A 25,451-nucleotide genomic window follows, 5' to 3' on the forward strand; every position below is an offset into this window, starting at 1 on the left:
GTTTTTTTTTTTTCTCCTTTATGAATATCTGAAGTCAGTAAGGCTCTTCACCTATATCACTATGGCATCTTCTCCATCCCAGTGAATATCACCTAAATTGCATATTAAATTCAACCTTTCAATGCAGCTGAACTCTGTTGGGTGGAAACCCCTGGGAATGGGAAGTGTGGTGTGGAGGATGTGGCCCACTGTCCAGCTGGGCCTTGTTTCTCATGCCATCCACATGGTCTGCACCTGCTGCACACACCAAGTCAAAATAGTTGCTGTGAAGATGATACAAAAATGAGGTCACCACATCATGCTGTGCTTCAACTGTGTTTTCTTCTCATGGTCATACCCATGGCTCTGAAGTGTTTATGGAAGTTGGGGAACCATGGGATGACAAGGTGGCACAGTCAGAGCAGTACTGAAGATACTTCGTCTGCTGAAGCACAGAGGATGCACTTCACTGCAACCCAACATCAGTATTCCAGGTGAGAAAAGGTGTCTGAGGATGTAAATATGGCTTTGACTGATGGTTCCTCTGACTAAAAAGAAAACTTCTGCAGCTTTGACACAGTGTAACTTTTCTTTTAATTACCAGCATGCAGCCTCCCTTCCTCCTTTCCCCTTTTCTTTTGGTAATTTATCCATAGCATCAGGAAAAAAATATATATTATTCAACAGAAGCAGTCTCATATTTTTCAAATTTCATTACTGGGCAGCCAGGAAGACCAGAACACTCCTCCCGTGCTGTGCTCAGCCAGTCAAAAATGAAAGATGATACAGGGTTGTGTGCTCTGCTTCTTTCTCCTGTCAGCCATAATTCACTTCCTTCTCTAATCCTGCATCTCAGTTAGGGTTGCAGAGAACACTCTCACCCGCTGTAGTTTTCAGAGGCGTAGACGGTGCTGTGGGGAAGATGGGGCCCAGCACATATCTCAGGCAAACACTCAGTGTGGAGCAGGGACCAGGAGCGGCCATGGTTGGTTGAAAATTCCAAGCTGACACTGGTAACACAGTGAAGGAAAGAAAGAAGAAAGGCATTGTAAGCATACCTGGTAGAGACTGGCAAGCAGAAATACCGCTACAGAGAAACACAGTGAAACCCAGAGAGGTTAGGTGATGTCCACCCATGGAAGTTTTCAAGTCACCGATAGATAGTGCCTTGTGTGACCTGACCTACACTGGCAGTAATCTCACTAGATTTCACTAAATGACCTGAGAAAGTCACTTTCCACAAACATTTCTATGATTTTATAAAACAAAAAGAAGCAAATGACTTAATTCTTTCCCATTTACTTCCCCTTAACTTTAATGAATGTCTCAAGGAAGTGAAGCCAACAAAAGAATTTTGTGGTCAGTCTGGGAGCAGTGAGGTTCTCACACTGGCGGCATTCAAAGATGAGTGCTATTTAACACCACTCTTACAACAATTACTTATGCTTGTGGCTTGAATAATATTTTGGATGTCAGTAGGCGACTATCTTTAACACCTTCCACCTTCATTAAGAAAAGAACCCAAAGTACACTTTGACCTGGAAGGCTATTTAATATACTCTTTATTGCATGGGAGGTATATCAGCCTGGGCCTGTGGAAATCAGGAGAAACACACACTTTTGAGCAGCTTATACTTAGTTGGCTTCATTCTTTCTGAGAAAAAACAAAAACCCACAAATACTCAAACAGATTCTGTAAAAACAAAGCACCAAAATGCTGATAATTGAAAGAGAAATCTCGCCTGTTGTACCTGTTACCAGGTTGATATGTTCCACAACCCAAATTGATGGAAAACTGGATCATGTGAGTCACTATGGAAGGGAGCACTGGAAGGACATGGAAGTAATCCACAGCCCAGACATTCCTGTTGTGGCCTTGGTGACTCTTTTGTTTCAGGCAAAATTTGGTGGCAGGAGTCTGCAGGTCCGGACTAATGACAACAGAAACCAAAGATGGAACCTTTAAAAGAAATGAAATCTGGCTTAAATAAAAGAAATAATATGAAAAAGGCTTACATGGAAAAGTTCTACTTAAAATAGAGAAGTGGCTTCAAATACGCTGAATGAAACATGCCCATTTCTCTCCTTGTTTGTTAACTTTTATTTTAGCTAGCTGTTTTCCACAGTAGAACTCAAATAAAACTTATATTATGAGCATAGCTACCGGCATTCTGGGTACCAGTGCTGCTTATCAGCTTAGTCAGATCAGTTTGGTTGTAAAGGCACAGTAGGACAGACTGTATCTTCTGCGTTCTGAAACAAAGGGGTATGTTGTATGAGTGCTCAGCTGGAAGAAGATACTTGTCCTGCAGTCTCTCAGCTCAGGGAACAAATGCAGTGTAACTGCAGGGCTGAGTACGTGAGAAGAGAGTAACCGTATGAGCTCACATATATGTGGGGAGGGTGTAATGCTGAAATAAATGGAAGCATTGCTATATGAAGCCCAGCCTTTGTCCGAAAGGAATGCAATTAGACCTTTATTATGTCAAAGGAGGATGTCAGCTTTAAAACTGCTTGCTTTAAAAAAAGCTTCACAATGAATTCAGCGTAATTTCAGATCCTGTCTCTCCCTGAATTCTTCAATTAATGTTTTATTATTTTACAATTACAGTTTCCTCAGTTTTGAAAAAGTCCTACCCTGTGTTTCGCACAGAACCAGCAGAGGAGGAAAACTACATACAATGAAACAATGCAGATGACTCAACCAAATTCAGGTCAAACCCTACTGTAACTATAAACATCACTTCTCTAAATGCTACAGTTACAGTGAAAATGCACATGGATCTGTGGCTGAAATCAGCTGCATGTTTACCACCAAATTTCCTCCACAATATACAAACATTGCATTTGAAACTGTAACACATTCACATGTGTATGCATCACACATGTATTTGTACACTGATTTTTGCTCTCTGTCTCCAAAGGGCACACTGTTTAAAATGGAAAGAAAAGGTATAAAGTGTGCAATTTTCTGTGCCAGGTGCAGGAAAGGCAAGCAGACATTCCTTAATAATTCTTCTCTCAGACACTGAGCCCATCAGAACTGACCCAACTCAGGACAAAGCTCCTGCATATTGCACTGTGGCTGGCAGGACCTTAAATGGAGAGAAGAGTTTATCCGTGAGGAGACGTGATCAGCACAGTTCTCAGCTGTTGACTGAGTGTTGTTGCCTGTTGTCCATTTGCCTGTTATCCTAGCATTACCCAACATGCAGCACTGTTCAGCAACAACCACAGACCTGTGTTGCAAAGGCATCCTTTCACTGCAAGAGCTGTGTACGAATTATATGATGGGGTAGGTCATACTTGACCATGTGGAATTCAACATACAACACTAATGACATGACTTAAAAATAGATCACAGGGGTTGGAAGGGACCTCAAGAGATCATTGTGCCCAACCTCCCTGCTAATGCAGGTTCCCTGCAATAGGTCGCACAGGTAGGCATCCATATGGGTCTTGATTATCTCCATAGAAAAAGACTCCACAACCTCTCTGGACAACCTGTTCCAGTGCTCCATCACCTTTATCGTAAAGAATTTCCTTTGTATGTTTGTACAGAACTTCCTACGTTCAAGTTTTAGGCGATTACTCCTTGTCCTATCACTACACACTCCTGAGATTGATCTATCCATTCTATCCATCTGATTTGTTTACCGTGATTTACCTTGTAAGCAGCGTAGGTCAGGGTATCAAGAGTTATGTGTTCCCTCCTGCCTTCAATCTTGGCATAAAGGATGACATCATTTTCATGGGATTCTCCAGAATCACAAGTTCCCCCTGTACAACACACATTTAAGGGAGAAAAAAATTAACTGAGGTCCTTGTTATTGGAAAGCAGGATCATATTACACAGACAAACTTAAAAAATAACTACTATCAGATGTTGTTTATCTTGAGGTATGAAAGAACACAAGTCCTAAGGACATACTGTATAAGAACTACTTGATCTGATATACTACGTCAGAGATCAAGGGAGTTGACAATTATGAAAACCTCAAGCAACTCTCTTAATCTGCTTAAAAAAACAATTTAAATAGAAAATGCAGTGGCTAGAACAATGCTTCTATCTGTATGTTTCAAATCCTGTTCACATAGAAATGTTCTGCTTTCTGAGTTCTTGCCTCTTTGAAGGAGACCAGCAAACTGTTACCTGGTACTCACCCCATTCAGCAACACACCAAATATGAGGACTTCAAATAATACTCATCTGATAGTTTTGCTGCTGAGAACTTGCTCTCAGTATGAAAGGGGAGAGACTGCTGCAAATCTTACTCATTGTGCTGCTTCTTCTATTGTCTATACCATATCCTAAATTGGATGAATTGAATCCACTGTATCACACAGAATGTGTGTGATATGGTAATCTCACTGGAATGAGGCAGGATTTCACGTATCTTCATTTGGTAGAATCTAAAAACACTTGATATCCTTCTCTGGAAGAGCAGATATATTGGCAAGTTTGTGGAATGAGTATGACATAACAGTTATACAATGGACAGCACCAAACTAGTCTGGCATTCTGGAAAAGATTTTTAAGAGAATATCTGTTACTAAAACAGGAAGCCTGTCATTTTCCTGTACACTATAGGTACCACAGGTACTGAAAAAAAAACATCAGAAAACAGGATGAGGAAGTTTCTCTGAACTATCCATAAAGTAGGGAGGTTGCATAAACTAAGTACTTTCTCTACATTTTTTCACTAAACATGCCCAGCTCCTGGAATGGGATAGGCAAAGCAATCTAGAGAGCTAGATAAGATGTGCATTTTTGATGCTTATTATACTGCAGTAAGAAATATCCACGTGTTCATTCAAATTCTCTGCTTGCTGGAGTGTTTAAACTGTGATCTACTTAATTCATGAATACAACAAAATAAATTTTCTAATGACAACACACTATTCTCTGTGCCTGTATGTGCTGACAACTTCTCCCCTAGGTTCAGAAGGTTGAGCAAATTTCTTTCCTGTTTCTCTTGCAGGTGCTGTAATGCTTGGGAGAACTGGCAAATTGCATCCTCTTCTTCCTGCGTGTTATTGGTAATTCACATACCACAGAGGAGATGTGCAACAATTTAGAGCCGTAACATGAGGCCTTCCACTCATTAAATACAGGGTGTTTTTTCTTGTTGATTCAGAAGGTAGCTTCTGGAGGTCATAAGTTTAGTATCTGCTTCCTCCTTTATTATTCTCTACCTTTAAACAAAAATCCTCATCTACTCTAAACATGGTGTTGAGAGAATAACATAATGCAATATCCTTTATGTGCAAAATAAAAGTTGTGGAAAAACACTGTAAGGTACTGAATGGCAGCCACAATGTCCATAGGAATTCTGGTTAGTTAAAACAACAAACTAATGCAGTTGTACTGATCACAACAGTGGGAAGGAGCAATGATAGCACAAGTTTGCCCCTAGATGCTTTTTTAGCCCTAGTAAATCACTAAAGTTGCACTTCATTCTAAAAGGAAGGTCCAGAGAAGATGCTGGCACCACATCAGTTCTTTCCACAAGGGTGACACACAGAGGCTCTTTCCAAGGCTATAATGGTCAGTGGTGTGTTTTGTGCACGAGAGATGAATTTGACCCTGGGTAAATACATTAGAACAAAATGCTCTTGAATAGAGTGATAAACTAAGCACTATGTTGACTTTTAAGGTACGCTTGTGTTTGCATTGTGAACCCTGCTTGAGGACTGACAAGTGTAAGCCCACAACTATGTGTGCAGCAGGTGTGTAAGTTTCCTTTTATATCAAGGGATATCCAACCTATGCAGTCAGTGGAGTCCAGAGAATAGCTTAGCTGGTCAAGCACAAGTGTCTCATGTTGAAATAAATGCATTTTTTCAGTAATGATCACATCCCCAATTACAAAAGAAAATTAGACACCATGACCACATGGACATACCTTCATGTAGCGGTTTTAATCTGGAACTAAATGTTTATACCAATCAAATTGGCTAGATATATCCATGGGGAAAAAAGTCTCTTCAGGGCTCATAAACCCAGAATGCCCCATCTGGCTAAGAAAGGTCTGCAAGTCAGCAATATCTGGAAGAATATTTTTAAGAGGGCTATTTGTGTGCCCACCATGTTTTCACATTTCTGTGAACATCAGAAGAGCAGACCCTCAGTCCAAGGTTTGTCTGTCTTACATCCTTCTAGGTGCATAACTGTGATGAATCTGAGCCATCCTTTTCCAAGGAATGTTTAAAATATTTCCTATGTGCATTGTGAAATCTGAATCTCACATATCCCACTAATGTTTTACTGGGAATACACACTCACCCATACTGAAATAAAACCGTAAGTTCCCATATCCAGTAGTGTCCATATACGGAGTGCATATTTTTCTTTCACCATCTCTGAGAAATACCATAGACGAGCCAGACTCCAACGTCCCACACTCAGTACCAATGACAGCACCTAGTATGTCCCACCTGGAGAGGTCAACAGTGGGCAGAGAAAGTGTGGTAGCACGTTACTGATAAATTCAAACAAAACATGTTCTAGGAGTTCATTTTTATGGAAAGCAGTATCTGTTGCTACTGTTAGAAAGTACAATAAGATCAACACAGTGCACTTTTCAAAATTAGCTACTGGGAAAAGTACTGGCTTATTCAATATTAGTTTTTAAATTTAGTCTAAAACAAAACTAACATAAATCACAAAAACAAACAAATTGGTTGAAAAGTTAAAATTACTAGAAAAAATCAACTTCTAATGCTGTTACCAAATATTTAGTGCTTTGTTGTTCCAGTACTTCATTATTTTTCTGGCGTGAAAATGTTTTAAACACAACTGCCTTCTGTTCATATTGTGTAATAGAATGTTTACAGATGAATGAAACATGAAAAAGCACGTCTTCCACATCTACTATGCCAGCTATTAAATACAAAGGTAATAAGCAAAAAAACAACTCTTTTCATCTTCTTGAGTGTTTAGGGTTACACTTTTTACAAATACATGAGCAGAGAATGAAACAAGATTTGCTGGGTTTCTTCTAATGTACGCTGATATGATCTTTGTCAGGCTTTTTAATTCTTATTATTCAGTGATAATTAAAAGAGCTGCTGCAGAATTTTTCAATTAAGTATTTCTACTGAAAATATGTTTTCAGCATGAAAACACTGGTTTCTTTAAAACTTAATATTTTCAAAGATTAGAAACTTGAAAAAACTGTACATTATTTTGGTCTCATACATAATTATTCATAATGAAGTATTTGAAAGTCATAAGGCAGTAAAGCAATGCAATATTTAGAATCATTAATACCCAATAATCCAATCATTCAGAGAGAATCAGAGAATGAGAAGACATTTAAGATTCGAAGTCTTTGAGGGATGACAAAGCCATTTCCTGTCCACTTCTAGCAGAAACAATCTCTACCACCAATGTGGAGCATGAAAACCTCAAAAACTGCCTTTTCAACACTTTAGCAGTCTGCTTATCAATTTAACCATTCACACTATTTCAAAATGTATTTTTAGATCTTCTTAAGAGCTGCCAGTTTTCTTATTGACCTAAGCTGTGACAGACTAACAATGTGCCTGCTTGAAAATCCTCCTTTAAAACTGTCAGTCATTTACACAGGAATTAGCAAGATTAGCGTCACTGAAAAGCTTTTATGACACATGTATAAATATGTTAATGGAAGCAGCGTTTAACCTAACCCTATTTTAGTTGTGCAGATCTTTTAAAGGTAATGTGCAATATAATCAAAATACAATTTTGAAAATGGGTCTCTTGGGCCAAAGGCAAGCACAGAATAACATGGTTGTGCTTACTTCAACTTACATGACAAAATCTCACAATGCTCCATTGATCTTTTGTATGCTCTATTTAGCTCAATTAAAACAGTCTCTTTGATGACCCACAAAACAACTTGAGGTCATGAATGATGCAGATCGCGGAGGTTTCCAGGGATCCTTTCCTTTTAGGCAGAATTATAATGGAAACTAGAAAGTTCTACAACATAAAATAACTGGCACTTAAAGAAAAATAAACAAAAACAGTATCTGTAAAGATAGAGATCTCTTGGTGATGGCATGGCAGAGATGCAGATGTTGACTGAACAGTACATTTGTATACATTTATCCCTCACATGACTATTGAAATTCTTCTTTACATAAGAAATGACAGGATGATACATGGATCTAAATTAAATTTAACAAGCATAGACATTCAAAGTAGCAGTACATATGCTAGAGACGCCAGAGATAGCTCTACGAAGATCACTTTTAGGGTTCACTTTAAGGAACAGGTCCTAACTTATGTGATTAAAAAATGACAGTAGAAAGATGCATGGTACTAATAGCAAATACTACTTATGAAGCTGCTTCATGTTGCCTACCTGAAGCCTTTTACATAGCCTTGGACCATATTCTTATCTCTAAATTGGAGAAATATGGATTTGATGTATTTACTACTCAATGGATAAATAATTGGTTGGATGGCTACAGCAAAGATTGTGGTCAATGGCAGTGTGAGCAAGCAGAGTCCAGTGACAAGAGTCCCCAAAGATCCATCTTGGGACTGGTTCTCTTCAATATCTTTGTCAGTGACACGGACAGCTGGATTGAGTGTACCCTCAGCAAATTTTCTGACCACACCAAGAGAGATGTGGTTGACACAGCATCTGTCTCTGTTCATACACAATGACCTTAATGACATTCTTTTCTTGAGACTGGTATTTCCTATATTTCCAAAATGAAAGAAAGGAAGAGAAGTGCAGTCCACCAAGCCACCATGTTATTTATACCAAAGAATAAAAGAACCCTTATTTACTAATGAACCTTGTAGATAGAAAAGTCAATAGTGGAACACATTGTATTAGGTTGATCTGGAGTCTTACACGGCTTACAATGCTTCCATGGAAATTACAACAGATACGGAAAGCACAATAACACTGTTTGGTAGAGTAAGTTCTCACCTACAAAACACTGTTTTCCAACATAGTCACCATCCATTCATTTTTGCCAGCAATGAACAAGAGCCCGTATGCTATGCTTGTAAAAATCTGCACCAGAGAAGGTTACCCACTACGATGCTATGATAGTGTTGTAGCTAGAAAAATGTTGCCCACTCAGTCCAACTCTCACCAGCCTGTACAAATGGAAGTTGAAAAGCATTGAATCCAGACTATACAGTGATCCAGCCAATACTGGCAATGTGCTCCACAATCTTCAAATGGGCATGAAGCCTGGCATTATCATGTTGCAAGGTTGTCTTCTTCTCTGGCCTGACTCTGGAAGTTGGGTCATTCAGCTTAGACAGTGTTGTGGCCCAGCAGACAGAGCTGATGGTTTATCCATGTTCCAGGAAAGTCAGCATCACCCCTTTCCTATCACTTCTCCTGCTGAAGGTTGTGTCCTGAACTTTTTTTTTGATGGGGAGTTCACACTCAAAGGACTGTTGTTTTGTCTCTGACTCATAGTGGTTACACCGCATCTCATCACTGGTAGTGATGAGATCCAGAGAACTGTCACCTTCAGCCTGGTACTGGTTCAGTATGTCCTGACAAACTGCATATGGTTTTCTTTCTGTTCCCATGTTAGCATTTGTGGGAACAATTTGGCACAAATGTTGCAGTATTCCAATATTGACACCATCATCTCTAGCGCACGGAAGTTGACATTCAGCTCTGTACACAGTTCCATGATTACAATTCTCTGATTCTTGTGGATGAGCTGATCAAAACAATCTTCATTTTGTGGTGTGACAGCTGTGCATGGCAATCCAGAATGTGGTTTGTCTTTCACATCACTGCTGAAACACACCTCTCACTGTGCTCACATCCACTGGTTGGTCTCCGTAAATGTTCAGCAAGCATTGATGAATGTCAACAAGTGCAATTTTTACATCATGGAGGAGTTCAATAAAACACCTTTGCTTCATCCACACTTCCATGTCAGACACCATTTTGTCAGACTGCCCCTCTGCTGCCATCTATGACATGGCAACAATATGCAATGGATTATTGGTGGGAAGGTTCAACCTTTACTACCATATCATCAGCATCAACTTCTAGTCAAGATTATTATGGGCTAACATAATAAAATAGGGGGCATGATTTTCAGAGCAGCCTTCATAAATTCTGCAATTCTTACGTATCAGAAATGGCACAGAAACAGGGAATTTGGGTCAGAAAATGTTGACAATCTTTAACAGAAGTTTTTGCAAAGACACAATTCTGAGGAAACATCTGGTCCCATGAGGAGTTTGTGAGCAGAGATGCAGGAGGCTGAATATCCAGCTTGGATGTCAGAGAGCGATGATCTACTTCTGTTCCACCCTGTTGCCAGCAGAAGTGGAAATGGAATATTTCATACCCCAGGAATCTGCTCTCTTTGCTAACCTATTTCCCTTTCATTTTGAACATCATCTTGAAATACAGGCAATTGACATACAGAAAACAAACCACTAGTCTTCTAAATCTTACATTTTTTCCACAAAAGAGAATTTTTATTTTCTGTTCAGGCCTGCTGTGGATAATTGCACCCTTTAATCTGTCCTTCATGTTCCTGTGACAGTCTCAATATAGCAGAACAATATCTAAAATACAGTTCAAAGAGCATTCAGAAACATTTCTTTAAGAAGAAATTAAGGAAGCGATTATATTTGCAGTTCTGTACAATTCCCAAAGCGAAGCCCCACAAAAATGGTGCAAGAAGGGACAATGTTAACTACAGTTTCATATGATGAGGTTGCTTTCTGTAAGTTCAACGGAACTCAGTGTTTGTTCATGGCTGTGTGTAATTTAAACCTCTGTTCCTATAAACAACAGTTGAAAGAAGGAAGTTTCACATATAGAATAAAATTTGAAAATTAAAAAAAAAAATAAAAATCAACACCTTTTTGTAATTTGAAAATTGAAGAACCAGATCAGGATGAAGTTCCTGTGAATGGGATACACAAAGTATCTGCCCTGCTCCTGGCTGAAAGCAGTGGTAGCTGCAGCTGAAGTTCGATGCTGCATGAAACCAAAAATGTATTATTTGCAGACACTGTGCTCTTTCTTACTGGGTATGGTACAAATCACTGACTTCAAGATTTGTACTCAAGTGCAGAATTTACTACTGTAATTTTGTTAATAGTTTACTAATTATCAAGGAAGGAGGAGCCCTGATTAGAACCACTGAAGAGGAGGAGCCTGGCTCAAATTAACTGATCACCTGGTCCAGCAGAGCCAGGAGCAAAAGAGAGGGCAGATGTCCTGAGGCCACATACCCATCCTGTTTGTTCAAGATGGAAACAGACTGAGACAACATCTCAAATCCATCCCACGTGGTCACCTAACACATAGTACATACATATGCTTTTTGTTTGCCTGAAATGTCTAAAAGGACACAGCAAGAATTGTTCAGCATCCAGTGTGCCATGGTTTGGTTCCCCAGACTGTGAAGGAGTCCATGAGGAATACTTCTGTATTTCTGTAAGCCCCAGATAATCCAAGTGTTTACAGTTTGCAATTAGCATGTATTTCTCAAAAGGTGCTCTTTGCTTTCAGCACAGCACAAGCAGCATCTGAACAAGCTGCTAATGATTCAAAGTACTTTGTAGGTTAAAATCAACATGCAGCAGAGACCTGTAAACTGGCAGTGTGTGTTTCTCGTTTCTCAGAGGTTACAGCCACTAATGAAATTCCTTTCCTTAAAAATAACAAAAGAATTAGGTCCGTACTGAAGTTCTTATTTTCCTTTTATTTGGTCAGAATGTACGCAGTGAGGTATACAAAATGACAGAATATAAAGCTGTAGTTCTCTACCAGGCCACTTTTGTTTTTGAAAAGCTCGCTTATGTTTTGGTAAAAGTGGTTTGACTTCCTATTGTGCCATCCTGAATGGGCTGCCAAAGTTTGGCGCACAGCAGTTTGGCTGAGTTTGGGAGGAATCTGATTTGGTACAGATTGTGAGCAGCTCTCAGGTGCAATGAAAGAAAAAAAATAATAAATCAACATCACATGTTTCTTCAAAGATGTCATGAAATCATGACTTTTTTCATTGAAACATAGAAAACTTTAGTGACACAATGGTCAGGAGGCTGTTCCTTCTGGGCTTTCCTGACTTGCTTGGTCCCAGCATCTCCAATTATCTGTTACTTACGGTGTTGCTATTTATCCTAGTAACATTTACCCAGCTTCCCAATCCCCAGCACAGAGCTCCCAGCCCTACCCAGGCACTCACCCTTTGGGCTGGCTCTCAAATTCTTCTGCCCACAGCTCCTGGGCATCCTCTGTAGAAAGGTCCACATCCCGAGTTGTGGCAAAATTGAACTCACTGCCTTCTGTCCCATGGAAATAGATGGAGTTTCCATCTGACTGGCAGCTGTGCTGTAGACAAAAGGAGCACAGAGTAGGGGATGTTACTGTGGTTGGCAAGGGCAGCTATCCTGCTCAAGGGCTGCCTGAGCTCAGAGCAAGCTGCAAATTGGCAAATGACTCTCCGGTGTCTGAGATGAAATACAGATAAATAATGGTCCATCGCCTTTCCTCTTTCTTGGCATACCCCAGTTTCCTAACCTCGTATCAACTTCCCTATAAATGCAGTTCAAACCATTGTGAAATTGTGTTTGCTTAGAAAAGAAACCAAACCTTTGTGTGTTTATTCCTATTTTAAAGCCTAGCCATTATGTTTGCCTTGTACCAGTAATCACAACTCTACTCACCTTAACAGCACTATTGATATGGATATTTTGTTGGTAGAAGAGTTTCATGCTGAGAAAAATGTCAGATCTTCATGCTTGAATTTTTGCAAGCAGAGGTGTTTGAAGGCAAAAGTGCTCTGCACTGCCACATAGCAAACTTCAGGGCTGACATGTATGAGTGAAGAGGCTGTTTGCTATAATTTTATGCAAATAGCACAGCAAATAGCTATGTAGGCAAATAGCTCTTGTAACATGTTGATCGCAGGGTGCTGAGGCTGCCCACATGAATGACGTGTCTGCTCTTCATACTGCATTTCTGCACAGATCACCTCAGCAGCATGAAATGAAGCCCCACATCTGCTCAAAGAGCCCTGCCCATACAGAGCCTTTGAACAGGTCATATTGCACACAGACTACAAAATGGCACGTAGGTTACAATATGGATTGTCTTCTTCTGCCTGTACTACTCTTGCCCTCGTGTCTATCTGATAAATTGTTAAGCCTCTGGAATTTGCATGGCTGAAAGGAATATTGGAAGCTTCTAAAGAAGCTCTACCCGTCCTTAACACAGACAACTTGGTATTATATTGAATTGTTCATATTAAAACAAATACTGATAAAAGTAATAATTAGCTCAAATGCTTCTTTGGAAAATCTGGTCACATTAGAATTATGAGCTGCAATAAGAAATGACCGATTAGACTAATTCTCCTTTCTTGCCACAGTTCAATATCTGAAAAAGAAATACAGTAATACCAAACTGCATTGACCTTTTCAGCACCATTTATGCAGTCTGCTCTTGTCTCTGAACTCCTTCAGAAGTCACCAAGGGAAAGTGTGACGATCGCCTCATCTGTGCTTAAAAAGGTCATGGCAGTGCCACATAAGTTAATAATTAAATTTTCAGTAAAAAAGAAACATGGCAAAGAAGCAAAAAAAGCTGTCCAGTGCATCTTTGTCTATGCGATTTTAAGAGAAAAGTAGAAAATGCTGCATTATCTCTATTCCTCTTTTCATTTATCAATGCAAAAAAAAAAAAAAAACATAACTAAAATTTTTATGTTGATAATTGTCATATATGTTTGCCTGTAACTTAGCAGTTAAATTTATACTTAGGAATGGCTTTTGTTCACTCTTTTGCATTAATGCTCCCAGGTATTACCAATATCGTAATTCTAAAAATAATTTTGCTCCTTGGTTTTCAAATTATGCTTCGTTTGCTGAACAGAAATTAAATAGCCTTCATCTGTCAATCAATCTACCACAAAACCCTTATTACCTGCAAGCAGCCAAGTAAATACACTAGAAATAAATATTCAGGCTAAAACTTCTGATAATTCAAATCTATGTGTAATCCATCATCTCTTAATAAACAGACAGATAGATCCTATGGAACTAGCAATGTACAGCTGCATACAAGCTTTGGAATGTCCTTTGTAGGCTGTACTTATTTCTCAGCTGCTCAGCTATATGTACGTGTTTACTTGATACTGGGACATGTCATTACTAATCTCTTGCTGATGAAAGCCACCTATTAGAATACACAGAACAGATACAGGCCTGTTACCATTTCACAATTGTATGTCCTTCTGCTGTCTTAGAGAATATTTACCAAAGTCTGTCTGGTAGAGTTTCCACTAAGGTTGTCAAGATAAATCAATGGGCAGCTTGGCAAAAGGGCAAATATGTAATTACGCATAGTTGTGTACAATCAGAATTCTATGAATGCTCCAAAGGATACAGAAGCATCACTTATTTCATTAGTTCTATAAAATTACCTTTATGTTTTGTCAAAAGCTACAAAATATCAATGAATATGTATTTTATGCTGATTTAATGTGTTAATGAACTACATAACATATGGCTCAAATCAAACTCGGACCAAGTTAGCTTTGAACCTGATATAAAACAGCTCTGCAGAGGAAAAGCTCAAACTGGAACTTAACAGCTTTTATTATTCTACATGACTACAAAAACGGTCATAGAAGCTTATTATCTTTAAAGGAGGTAAGAAAGATGCTCAGAATACATGTAAAGCTTCTATCAAAGTTCTGAGAGAGAGCAGTTGTTTTCTTTTTGCTCAGTAGAACTACTTGGGACCATAAGAGCACGTCCACAAGAGAGGAGCACCCACCTGTATAAGCTGTACCCTCATCATCTGCCAGCCACATCTCCCTGTCTTTATAACCATCACCCCCTGGGTCACACTTAGCTTCCTGCTTCCATATTTTCCTTTTCATTTTCCAAGCAGTTTCTATCTGTTGCTGCTTTTACTGCTCTTTTTCACCCAATGGGCTGATGAGGGGCAAACAACCTTAAAAGGTGCTCAGCCAAATCTTCTAGAGGCAAAAGAAACGCCACAAGAATTTATTCCTCTCTGGCATAACTCCCAACTACCTCATCAGTCCTGTTCAGCATCCAAGAGGCTGCTGATTGCTGGATTATTCTGTGGTTTTGCAACAGGGTTTGAACATATTAGAGACTGAACTGAAACCATCAGACTCATTTTCTCTTGGGTTCAACCCAGGGTTTGAATCCAAGCCTTTAGAAATGAAGAACTCAAGTACTGTGCTTTTTCCTGAATTAATGACTTTACACTTTCAGTGGTAACTATAGAATGTTCAGTTTTGAAGGACTGAATTTTACAGGTTTCTCTTCTTTTTTAAAGGTGATAAAAAATCTGAAATGAACATGTACTCTTTTTTGAAACTAATGCAATTAAGTTCTTCCTAAACTGGAGATACTGCAGATCTCTCTTATGCAGATGCATCATTCTCTCTTATGAATATCAGATGCAGTTTGCTCTATGTTTCATTTTTATTTACACATAAACAATTTTAAAGATATGAACAAATTAAACTACTTCGTAAAATATGGCAACTAAAAAGGCAAAATGGCAGCAACTTGTGGCATATTTCTCTTCTTGTTACCGTGGAAGCACCAGCTGAAGGTCCAGTACTACAACAGAGTTCAATTTTGTATTTAATGAGGGATTATAAGCATAAGGAACATTTAACGTATCCTTGCACAAATTACAACACCGAAAGGTTAACTAATTTGTGATGAAAAATTAATTTAGAGAAAAAATCCTTTGACAAATCTTATAACCTTCATTAAACAAAGCTTTCTCCCAAATTACCTTGAAAACAGAGCACACGATCCTTGAGACACTTCAGTGTTGACACTTCACAACAGTAGCTGTTTCCTATTGTTTGCAACAAGAGTGGGACTATAAGCCTTCCGTAAGTACACTGTTGTATTCCTAAGCAAACAACAGTCACTGCTGCCAAATGGAAAGAAGCCAAGAACTGTTCAGGGACTGTGGTCATCCCAAAGGGAAAAAAAATCAGTTTAATTTAATCTGGCACTACCAGTACTATTATTCACTAGCTGCAATTGTTAAACTATTGCTTAGCATGAATAGAGCAAAATGAAAATCGTCTGGACACATTCCCATAGCTCAGCATGCTTAGACTTGCTTTCAATCTAATATTCACTTTGAATTTTCTGTTTCTAAAGTTTGTCTGCTGTATAGTTACAGTATTACTGCTTTTCACCTGCTCTGGAAGCACTGTGATAGCTCATCTTCACCTGCCTCTACCACCTCTTAACTCATTTTTACCTGACTGCTGCCCCTTCATCTGCAGGTGCCCATCTTGCCTGGAAAATTCCTCACCTGATGACGTCCTTCAGTCATCTCCTTAGCACTTTCCTCAACAAACCTTATCACTGATTACACTTAAACCTACACTGCTTACCAGCATGGGCACTGTTCCTTCTTGCATGTTTCCTTTTATTCCCTCACCTTCCCAGCCTCAGCCGATCTCCTGCTTTACAAATGGATGGTGGTTTTTCCTAGAACACATTCTTTCATTTTGTTTCGTGTCTAAAGAGGCAATAATTGTATATCCATTGCTCAACATTCCTCGTTGCTACAATGGTACAAAAGTTTTGGTTTTGGTGATGAAAAATTGCAGAATTATTGTCTTATAGTTTAACAGATTTAATTCTAGAATTCTACTACCAAAGATAAATTGATATATTAAGTCAATTCCTTATATTGCAGAAGTTTTATTATACAGTACCAGGCTGTACCCCACAAGTAAGCAGTGTACAACACCTTTGCCTAAAACAAACTGAACACTTGCCTGGTGAATGGCTTTCACTACCAGCTTGACTAGCAAATATTAGTCCAGATAGAGAAAGTAACCCTCTAAAATGAAATAATTAAATTACTTATATATATTTCCAGTCTGTGAATATAGTTCTTAGCCAACATTTCTACGAGAAGCAGCAAGTCGGATTATTCTGGTGAACCTCTTACTGTATAGGATGAGGGTATTAGCTCGTAACTGGAAGATACAGACTATAGGAGACACTGATACATGGTTTCAAAACCTAACTTTTGTCAAAAGTCTGCACCGGATTCACCTTCTTTGTCCTACTCTATACTCTTTAAATTCTACATCTTCTACCTCCAGCTTTCACCTTTTCTCTGTAGTTGCTTTTAGGAAAGCCTGCTGATCACCTGAGACACAGAAGGGATTTAATTAGGACTGCTCAAAGCCATTGGGTTTCTGAAAGCCAAAGCAGGGAAAATGGATTTGGTGAAGCAGATGCCAAATGGACCTATTTATGTTTTCATAAATAAAAACAGACTAATTTATGGTAGCATCTGAATGTTCTCAGGGATCTATGTAAGATCTGATGTTCCACATCCTTCTGGCATGCTCGAAGAATGTCCATATTTTTAAAGACTTGCATGAGAGCACTGCATTAGGAGACATCTGCTGTACTCTGTGTGACCTGTTGGGTGGGAGGGATCTTTGGAGGTCTGCACTTCCCTCTGCCATGTGAACACAAGCTAGTTCTGCAAGCAGATCACTAACACTGCAGTCACAGCTGGGGATGTGGACATAAATACTGTTAGAAAATTAAAAGGCAAAGATTGGGAATGTAAAAAGAAGCACTGAAGTTCATTAAAATCAGCTTCTGTCCCAGTGTTCAAGTCAGATTTTTAAAACATTAAATAGCTCTTGGCTCTGCAGTACAGAACTTGGAGAGCAGAAACAGAGGGCAACTAAATGATACAACTGTGCCATTCAGAAAGGCATCAACGGGAAACATGCACATGAAATTCTTTGGTGTAGTGGGTTTTTGGCTGAGATGTTGCATCTCTCAAAGTTTATACACATTCCCATGAAAACGTTATTCACCTCTGTGCCTTCGAAGTATTTACAGTCATCTTTACCATCATTTAATTAGGCTTTTATCAGAGGCAAACACTGATGCACCTCTTCATATTATCTCTCCTGAGCCTAATGGCCCCGATGATTCTTCCGGACAGCTGTAGCCTTACAATTTATTTTCTGGCAACAGTTTTTTTTTGCATTGGAATGAATGTGTTGGGCATTTGGACAATGCCAGCTTGCAAAGGGCTGGTGGCAGATGGAAAGAAATCTGCCCAGTATGCCTTCACCTCTACATGAGCAGAGAGACATCAATTTCCCCCATTAAGGAGTTGTCACACAGCCCACTCAGCTGGAGGAGCATCTCTGATAGCCAGGCTGGTTGGCATGTGCTATCCACATACAAAACACACTTTAAAAGGAAACAGAAATATACTTTGTCGGCAAATTGAAAATGCATGGCTTTGACCACAGCCAATTTTTTAATGACTGTAATATTTTAAGTGATTATTTTTGCCACTTCATATTGCTCCTCAGAGAGGAGAGGTTTGTTTAATTAAAATCTAGGCAATGCAAACAGATGAAATATGAGAAGCAGAGGAACAAGAAATAAAATGAAGGAAATTAATTAAAACAGCATTTTCAATGGAGCCATAAATTAGATATTGTGCCTTTCTGGAAAGGGTCTTGTAGGTTTTCCAAGGTTCTAGATTTTGAAAAGATAGCAAGTAGGAGGATAGATGCAGTCTGGATAAAACTGTACCCTGTAGGAAGTTTCTTAGCAAGTGAAATTACAATTAAAAATTCGAAATTCAGTGGATTTGGCTACTGGGGCTTCTGGTCTGAAGTCCATTCTTCAACCAAAGGAAAAAAATACAGTGAGATTAGAATATCATTTCCCATGGGGCTTTAAACTTTTCTGCTTTCCTGTGCAAGCAGGTCAGGTGCAAGGAGGGTTATAGTGCACCTTCCCTCTGCAAAAAAACCACTAGGATGAAACTTGTCCTGTGATGTAGTAACAGTCTATAAAGTGTGCTTTTACAAATCATTTCCAATTACAGACTCATAGCCAAAGGCTGGTGCTCAAAACATTTTGCTTGTTTTTGACTGACTGGTATAATTTGTATGGTTGTTGTCTTTCTGGGACAATTCATGATGTTTATATAACATCAGTTACTCAGGTGATGGCTGATTTCCTTGGCTGGCTTATTTAGCTTGCACGCACTGAGCTATTCCTCTATATTACTGGAAACTGTTGATACTTCTAGTACTCTGCAGTGAGCACGATATAACCTCACCTGTTCCTCTGAAAGTAATGACATGTATCCACAGCAGTGTAAAATCCGAACAAGAAAGAATCAGCCAAAGCTGTTTCTACTCTTTGGCATCTAATGGGTCAATCCACATTTCTTTTACTAATGTGCATCTCACGGTGACCCGTGAAGACTAAATTCTTTCTTTCTAGGAGGCAGGAAACACCCCTGGTGTTTTGATGCTAGCTCAGTGCTAAATCTGGCTCCCTGCCACTACGCCACACTTCTGAGCCATGGGGAACTGGCATGGAGAAAATTGCGGGCTCAGCATTGCTGCCCACAGCTCTGCTCAGCTGCCCAAACAACTCAGCACAACCGTCAACCTAACTTCCAAGGAACTCCAATCCATTGCATTTAAGTTATTATTATTTTAATTACAACGGTGATTATTAAAAACAAATAACAGCAAGAAAAAACAACCAACAAAACAAGAGCAATTCCACACATGTGCTAAGTCCAGTCCTATATATGTTCAGATGCCTCCTTACAGAGTGATCATATTCTCACTAAACGGAGCCAGTGGACGGGTTTAATGCACCCTACTCTGATGTCTTCACCTCTCCTCCCTTCTCACACACCTCCACCCACCTGCAGAGAAGCAGGAAAGGCTCAGAGCTGAGGAGCAGCTGGAAGCCAGCTCATGTCTTCCCAGGAAGATATGGTAGGTAGTGGCTCCTGCGAGGCAAAGCAGCTGGCTAGAAGGCTGGGTTTGGCCCACAAACCAAAACCTGCCTTGCTGTATCTTATTCCAAAAGAGGAGTCTTGTCAGAAACAACTACATTCATGTATCTTTGCCCAGTATAGAGACACAGCAATTTCCCTTTGTCCTTTTCACACTAGCATAGCTAGAGAATCACCTTTCTGCAGAGAAATATTCTTCACTTGCTTCAATGACTTGACAATGACAATGACTTCCTCAAGAACAAGATAAAAACAAAAGAAGAAAAAACAGTTCATTTTAGCACAAGCGATTAAAACCAACAAAGATATATATGGAATATAAAGATACTTGTTTTGAAAGAAGACCATCCAATGCCATTCCTATTAATTAACACAGTATTCAGAAATTTGGAAATCCGCTCTGGAACCGGAGGGTTGGAATAGCTTAATCAACATTTCTTTTTGCCAAACTCCTAGGCCTGCCCATTTGTCTCTTGTGCTCAGTCACCCTCAGCAACACATGCTCAGGAAGGACTCACAGATCTAGGATGTTCATAGCCCTGATGTGCTCAGGGTATGGTGAAAGGTCACAAAATTTTATGGACACATTTTCAGAGTATTTTCTGAATGTGAATGTTGAGTTCCCCCATTCTCTTCTTTGTAAGCTTTCTCTTCTACTAAACTCTATTCTGTTTCCAGGGAATTGAAATGAGTGGCAATGACCTGTTACTTAACTATCAAAATAGGCATGACTGCATGGTATCAGTCTATTGAAAAGTGAGACAACACAGCTGAAACAGGGACCATGCTGACTTGGATGTCTTGGAGACAAAACACACTTGGAATCCACTTGAGGATCATTAAATAAAAAAAAAAAAAAAGAAAAAAAAAGAAAAAAAAAAGAAAAAAAAAAGAAAAGAATAGAAAATGATGAGTTTACAAGCCTCGGCACATCTTTTATAACAGAGGCTGACATTATCAGGAGACTGGCATTGGGACATTTTCAGGAATTACTTGCAGCATCCATGATGGTGAATAACACGTATCAGATACTACTGACTGGCCCTGAAACTGACTTGTTCAGTGAGTCTGGCACACACCTTCCCTCCTTTTCCCCCACCCAACATTATGGATGCTTTGGTCTCAATGCTATCTTTATTTAATCAGAAGTAACTGCTGAGACTTGAACTGTAAGACTACTGAAGATTACTCTTGTCTCAACTTTGTCTGGCACATCCAAACTTAAACCAGAGCAATCAGGGAAAACAAGAAAACTTGGCAGAAGGTGGGCCTCAAAAGACAACAACAATTTATGGTCAAATCTACAAAATATATGAAGCATCCACTGAAAGAAGAAATGGCTCCCTGCTTTAAAAAGTAAAGATCCAAGAAGCATTACTGAAGGAAGATTTCATCTCTCCTCCTGATTAGCTGTGGGGTGTTGAGACCCACAGACCTTTAACAGCACCCTGATCTATGTGGCACACTGTAGCCATACTTACTTGCAACACCATGCTCACACTCAGAGCTGTCAATGCAAATACTGAAGTGCAGTCAGGAATTTATCCTGTTCAACACCCTTCCTCACAGTCCAACACAGATAAATACGTTCCAGTGGATCCAATTAATCTCCTAAGGGGTGTTTGGCCTTGCTAACAGCATCTTTTTGGTCTTTTGCTGTCTTCTTTGGAACTGAAACACACAAATTTGGTGGCTTATCTCTCAGCTTGCCTCCTATCTCAATAGCCAGCTCCAGCTGCGTCTGCAACCAGCCATGTGCTTTCAAACGAGCAAGAACCACTCCCGAGCGCAGCAAGAAACAAAACAAAACAAAATCCTGACAAAGCTCAAAAAGATTGGAGGAGGAACAGGAACCGCTTCTTACTGGACACAGGCAAATTCCCACAAGTGCTCATTGAGGAGATGAGCCTGATTACACCAAAGTGGAGCGAGCATATCAGTGCATAATTACACTGCTTGCACTGTCCTCTCCAGTGACTGAATCCACCAGAGAACTTAAATCAGAACCTACGTAATAGCCTTCATGATATCACATTTCTTCAATACCCTTTTACTTAGTCTGAGTAGCTCTGAGGGAGAGTAGTTTTACCAGCATTATAGGGTTTGCTATTAATTTTAGTAGACCTCAAGTACTACCAAGGAAAAATTTCTGCAGAAAAAAATATACTTTTTATGGAGCTTGGTAAGCATCCAGCATGAGCTTGTACCAGACAGAACAAGCACTTCGCAAAGCCTTCTCCTGAGCAATGACTGGGGAAGAACTCACTGAACCACCACTACCTATGTGAGCAGCAGCAACATTTATTGTAAACTACAGCAAACTCTATCTAAATGCCTACCCTTATGAATAAAGTGCTTAACAAAATCCACTAGGGCAATAAAACAGTACTCAATGAGAACTGTCTGAGAAGATTTGGGATGGTTGAAGGGACTGATGAGGTGTGCAGTTTTAACATGCTGGGTTTGTGACAGTAACCAAATTAGGCCAAGGACCATTCTCTGGCCTTGACAACAAATGACATAGCAGAGTTTGCATCCAACTGGGTAAAATTTTTCCTCCCTGCAGAGTGCAGTCATTCCTTCTGCTTACTGGAAACAGATCTCAGCCCATTCGTGCTTGTGCATTCCTTGAAGATAATATCTGGGAGACAGCACAAGCCAAAATCAAGCATGGGAGTGTTGTACCAGCTAATGTGTGCAAGTGAAGATAAGTGTAAAAAATAAACCCAGTAAAATGAAAAAAAGAAAAAAAAAAATTATTTTTTTTTCTTGTTTCTTCATTTTTTTCTGAACATTTAATTCCCTTGGTTCGATGACATTATTTTATAGCACAATTTTGGAAAGGAACTTATGACCCACAGTTTTGTGTACATCAGTTAAAACTGAATTAGACTATAAACAACATCCAGAAATGTGACCATTTGTTAGCATTGCCAGGGAAACTTGCAAGGAAAAGCATTAAAAGAAGTCAGTGAAGAAATTAACACCAATCTCAAGAAAGATAATTTGTGTGAAGTACTAATTTACAGAGGACAGGAGGATATGAATTGAAACCTGTATGGCACAGACAGTCCTGGATGTCAGAGAAAGGTCTCATTAGCTGGAAATGGAGTCCAGTGTAGCAGAAAGTTGTAGGGATAGAAACATATTTAGAAAACTCATACCAGTTTTCCCTAGAACAGAAGACAGCCTTGGAGGAATGGCAGGTTTGTGAATCATTGCTTGTATCTCACACAAGGTTGGAGTTTGAAAGATATTTCTGTCCAGAAAAACTACCAGATCTCAATGTTTAAGCCCCTCATCTTTCAAGTGTACTTGAGTACTGACACTAAATCGGCTTTTGAATAGGCAAACAAACCAAAGATATTTACTTGAAATATAGACGCTGTTTGTGCATGTTTTAGAAGGAGCAAGCTTTGGGCTTTGCCATTTTGGAAGATGCAAGTATGGCACATTAATCACTGTTTTGTTCTCATACCTTCTAACTTGTGGACTGGATTTTGAAATCCATAGGTAAGATGGACATCAGAACAAACATGAAAAGATCATAGAAAATCATTAAGCAGTCAGGACATTATTTGATCTAAAATCTCATTATAAAAAAAAAGTTTTCATTGTAGTTCAAATGGTCTTAAAAAATTGATACACTGGTACTATGAGTAGACTAGTGAGATTATTTCTAAGAAGAGTAACCTTAGGCCAGATTCCGTGGGAAAAGGCTGAAGTCACAGTCAAAATTGTTCTGCCCTCATAACACGACACCTGTTTCCTGCGTGACTGCCAAAACAACCATCAACTTCATAAATGAACTCTGACAACAAAGCAGCCCCTTTTTGTGAATGAAAAATAGGATGAAAACTGAACGTCATCAACTGTTCAATGTCTGTCTGCTTGGAAACATAAAAAGTGAGGATACAACTGGTTTTAGGATGTAGAAGAACTCTGCAGTTGGAGGAACTTTATTCACAGAGATCTTGCAAGTCTCCTTAGGGCTTTTCCAAAGGTTGTACGATCTTGCTAAATCCCATTTATCAGATTAGGGTCTCACTGCAACAGTGACTTTTAATGAGTTCTCACTATCTGAATGTGTGCTGCAACAGAGGTGATATTCACACAAAAAGAGGAAGTAGAACTTCTTATGATGGCTTGTGACAAAGAAAGTGCTGAATAACACCAAGTTGTAGTACCAAACAACACTGAGATAAATAAACAGGTAGATTTCAAAATACCTGACTTGAATTTGTTTCAAAAAATATTGTTTGTTTTCCCAAAAGGAAGCCATTTCCCATTTTCTGTTGTATGATCTTTGACATGACAGTAGTTACAAACTGTCATCTGCTTTCGGTAATGGCAAAAACGTCGCATTGTTTTAGGAAGCTCCAGTGGGACAGGAAATAGGTCAGAACAGAGTAAAAGAACCCAGTTCTGCAAACAGATGGAGAGGCCTAACTGTCCTTAAGTTTTAGATTATAATCATAGAATATCCTGAGTTGGATACTCATTGGAATCACTGAGTCCTTCTACATAAATAATAATAATAATGAAATTAAACCATTATATACATATATACTCAAACTAACCTTCACTGTGGCCCCAGGAAAGAAAAGCCAGTTGCCAGTATCCACAGGATCAAGATTATCTTCTAACACAACTTTTCTGTGAGCAGCATTGATGATCAGGATGTTGTCCAGTGCCCAGCAGGCTTCATACACTTCTCCAGCATGAAGATAATCCTGTTTCCACTGAAAATGCACATTCTCCCCTTTGGCATCCTCAGGAAGGTACAAGATGTGTATGATCGTGCTGACATTGGAAGGAGCACTGAAAAACAGTGATATGGAATTAGACCAAGCATAAGCCACAACCAGGAATGCTTTTCAGTCATTTAACATGTTTACTAAATGTGACACAGCTATGCTGATATCACTTGTATGATGGTATATCTTCTAAAGAGATTAGAAAATATCTGCTCTGAGGCAGAGTCCCGCCATCCTGAGTAGTGTATGTACAGTCCAAACAAAGGCAGCCCCACTGCAGAGACCTTGCAGGCTGGGGTTGTGAGTAACAGATCAATGAGATGTTTGGAGAGCAGAAGCACAGATCATGGCAGCATTCATCACACTGATCACACTTCCAAGGTGTCTGGATAATGTCTGGTATTTTGTGGATATGGTAACAAGGAAATGATAAGGAAGCCACAGTTCCTGTGCCACATCTCCCCAAGCTTTTAAGACTGTTCACACCCAGCACCCACCCTGCCCTTTAGATATCCTTCCCCTGTGCTGAAACCTGTTTCAGCCTGTGCTGAAACCACGCCAGCATGGCACACTCAGCACAAGACCATGGCACTGTTCCTGCACACTGCACTGACCATCAGCATCCCTGTTCCACCCTACCCCATTTCTCCCATTCCCTGGAGCTGCCTGAGGTGGAAAGAAAGCTGCTGAAGCACATTCACATAAACACTGTAACTCATAGGAACCACAGGAGAGATGAGCATCCTTTCATAATTCATCCTCCTCTCTACTTTGCACGACATTGCTCTATTGACCTATTTTCTGCTGCCAGCTCCAGCTGTCAGAGTAAAAGCAACACCGTTCAAACAACACAGGCATTAACGTCACATATTTGGGGTTTCAAAGGCTT

General features: G+C 39.5%; 1 protein-coding gene across 2 annotated transcripts in view; it reads right to left on the minus strand.

Annotated features, from left to right (window-relative positions):
• The window catches only part of RELN (reelin), a 261,236-nt gene that overhangs the window by 92,229 nt on the left and 143,556 nt on the right, over positions 1-25,451 (minus strand). For both annotated transcript variants that reach the window (XM_072326651.1, XM_072326652.1), the window contains exons 10-15: positions 24,386-24,626; positions 12,163-12,308; positions 6,266-6,417; positions 3,647-3,759; positions 1,731-1,939; positions 861-989 (exon numbers count right to left, since the gene is read on the minus strand). In XM_072326651.1, the coding sequence (XP_072182752.1) occupies positions 861-989; positions 1,731-1,939; positions 3,647-3,759; positions 6,266-6,417; positions 12,163-12,308; positions 24,386-24,626 (990 nt within the window). The remainder of the gene's footprint in view (positions 1-860; positions 990-1,730; positions 1,940-3,646; positions 3,760-6,265; positions 6,418-12,162; positions 12,309-24,385; positions 24,627-25,451) is intronic.

Source organism: Excalfactoria chinensis, chromosome 1 (assembly GCF_039878825.1).
Source record: "Excalfactoria chinensis isolate bCotChi1 chromosome 1, bCotChi1.hap2, whole genome shotgun sequence".
Taxonomy (NCBI): domain Eukaryota; kingdom Metazoa; phylum Chordata; class Aves; order Galliformes; family Phasianidae; genus Excalfactoria; species Excalfactoria chinensis.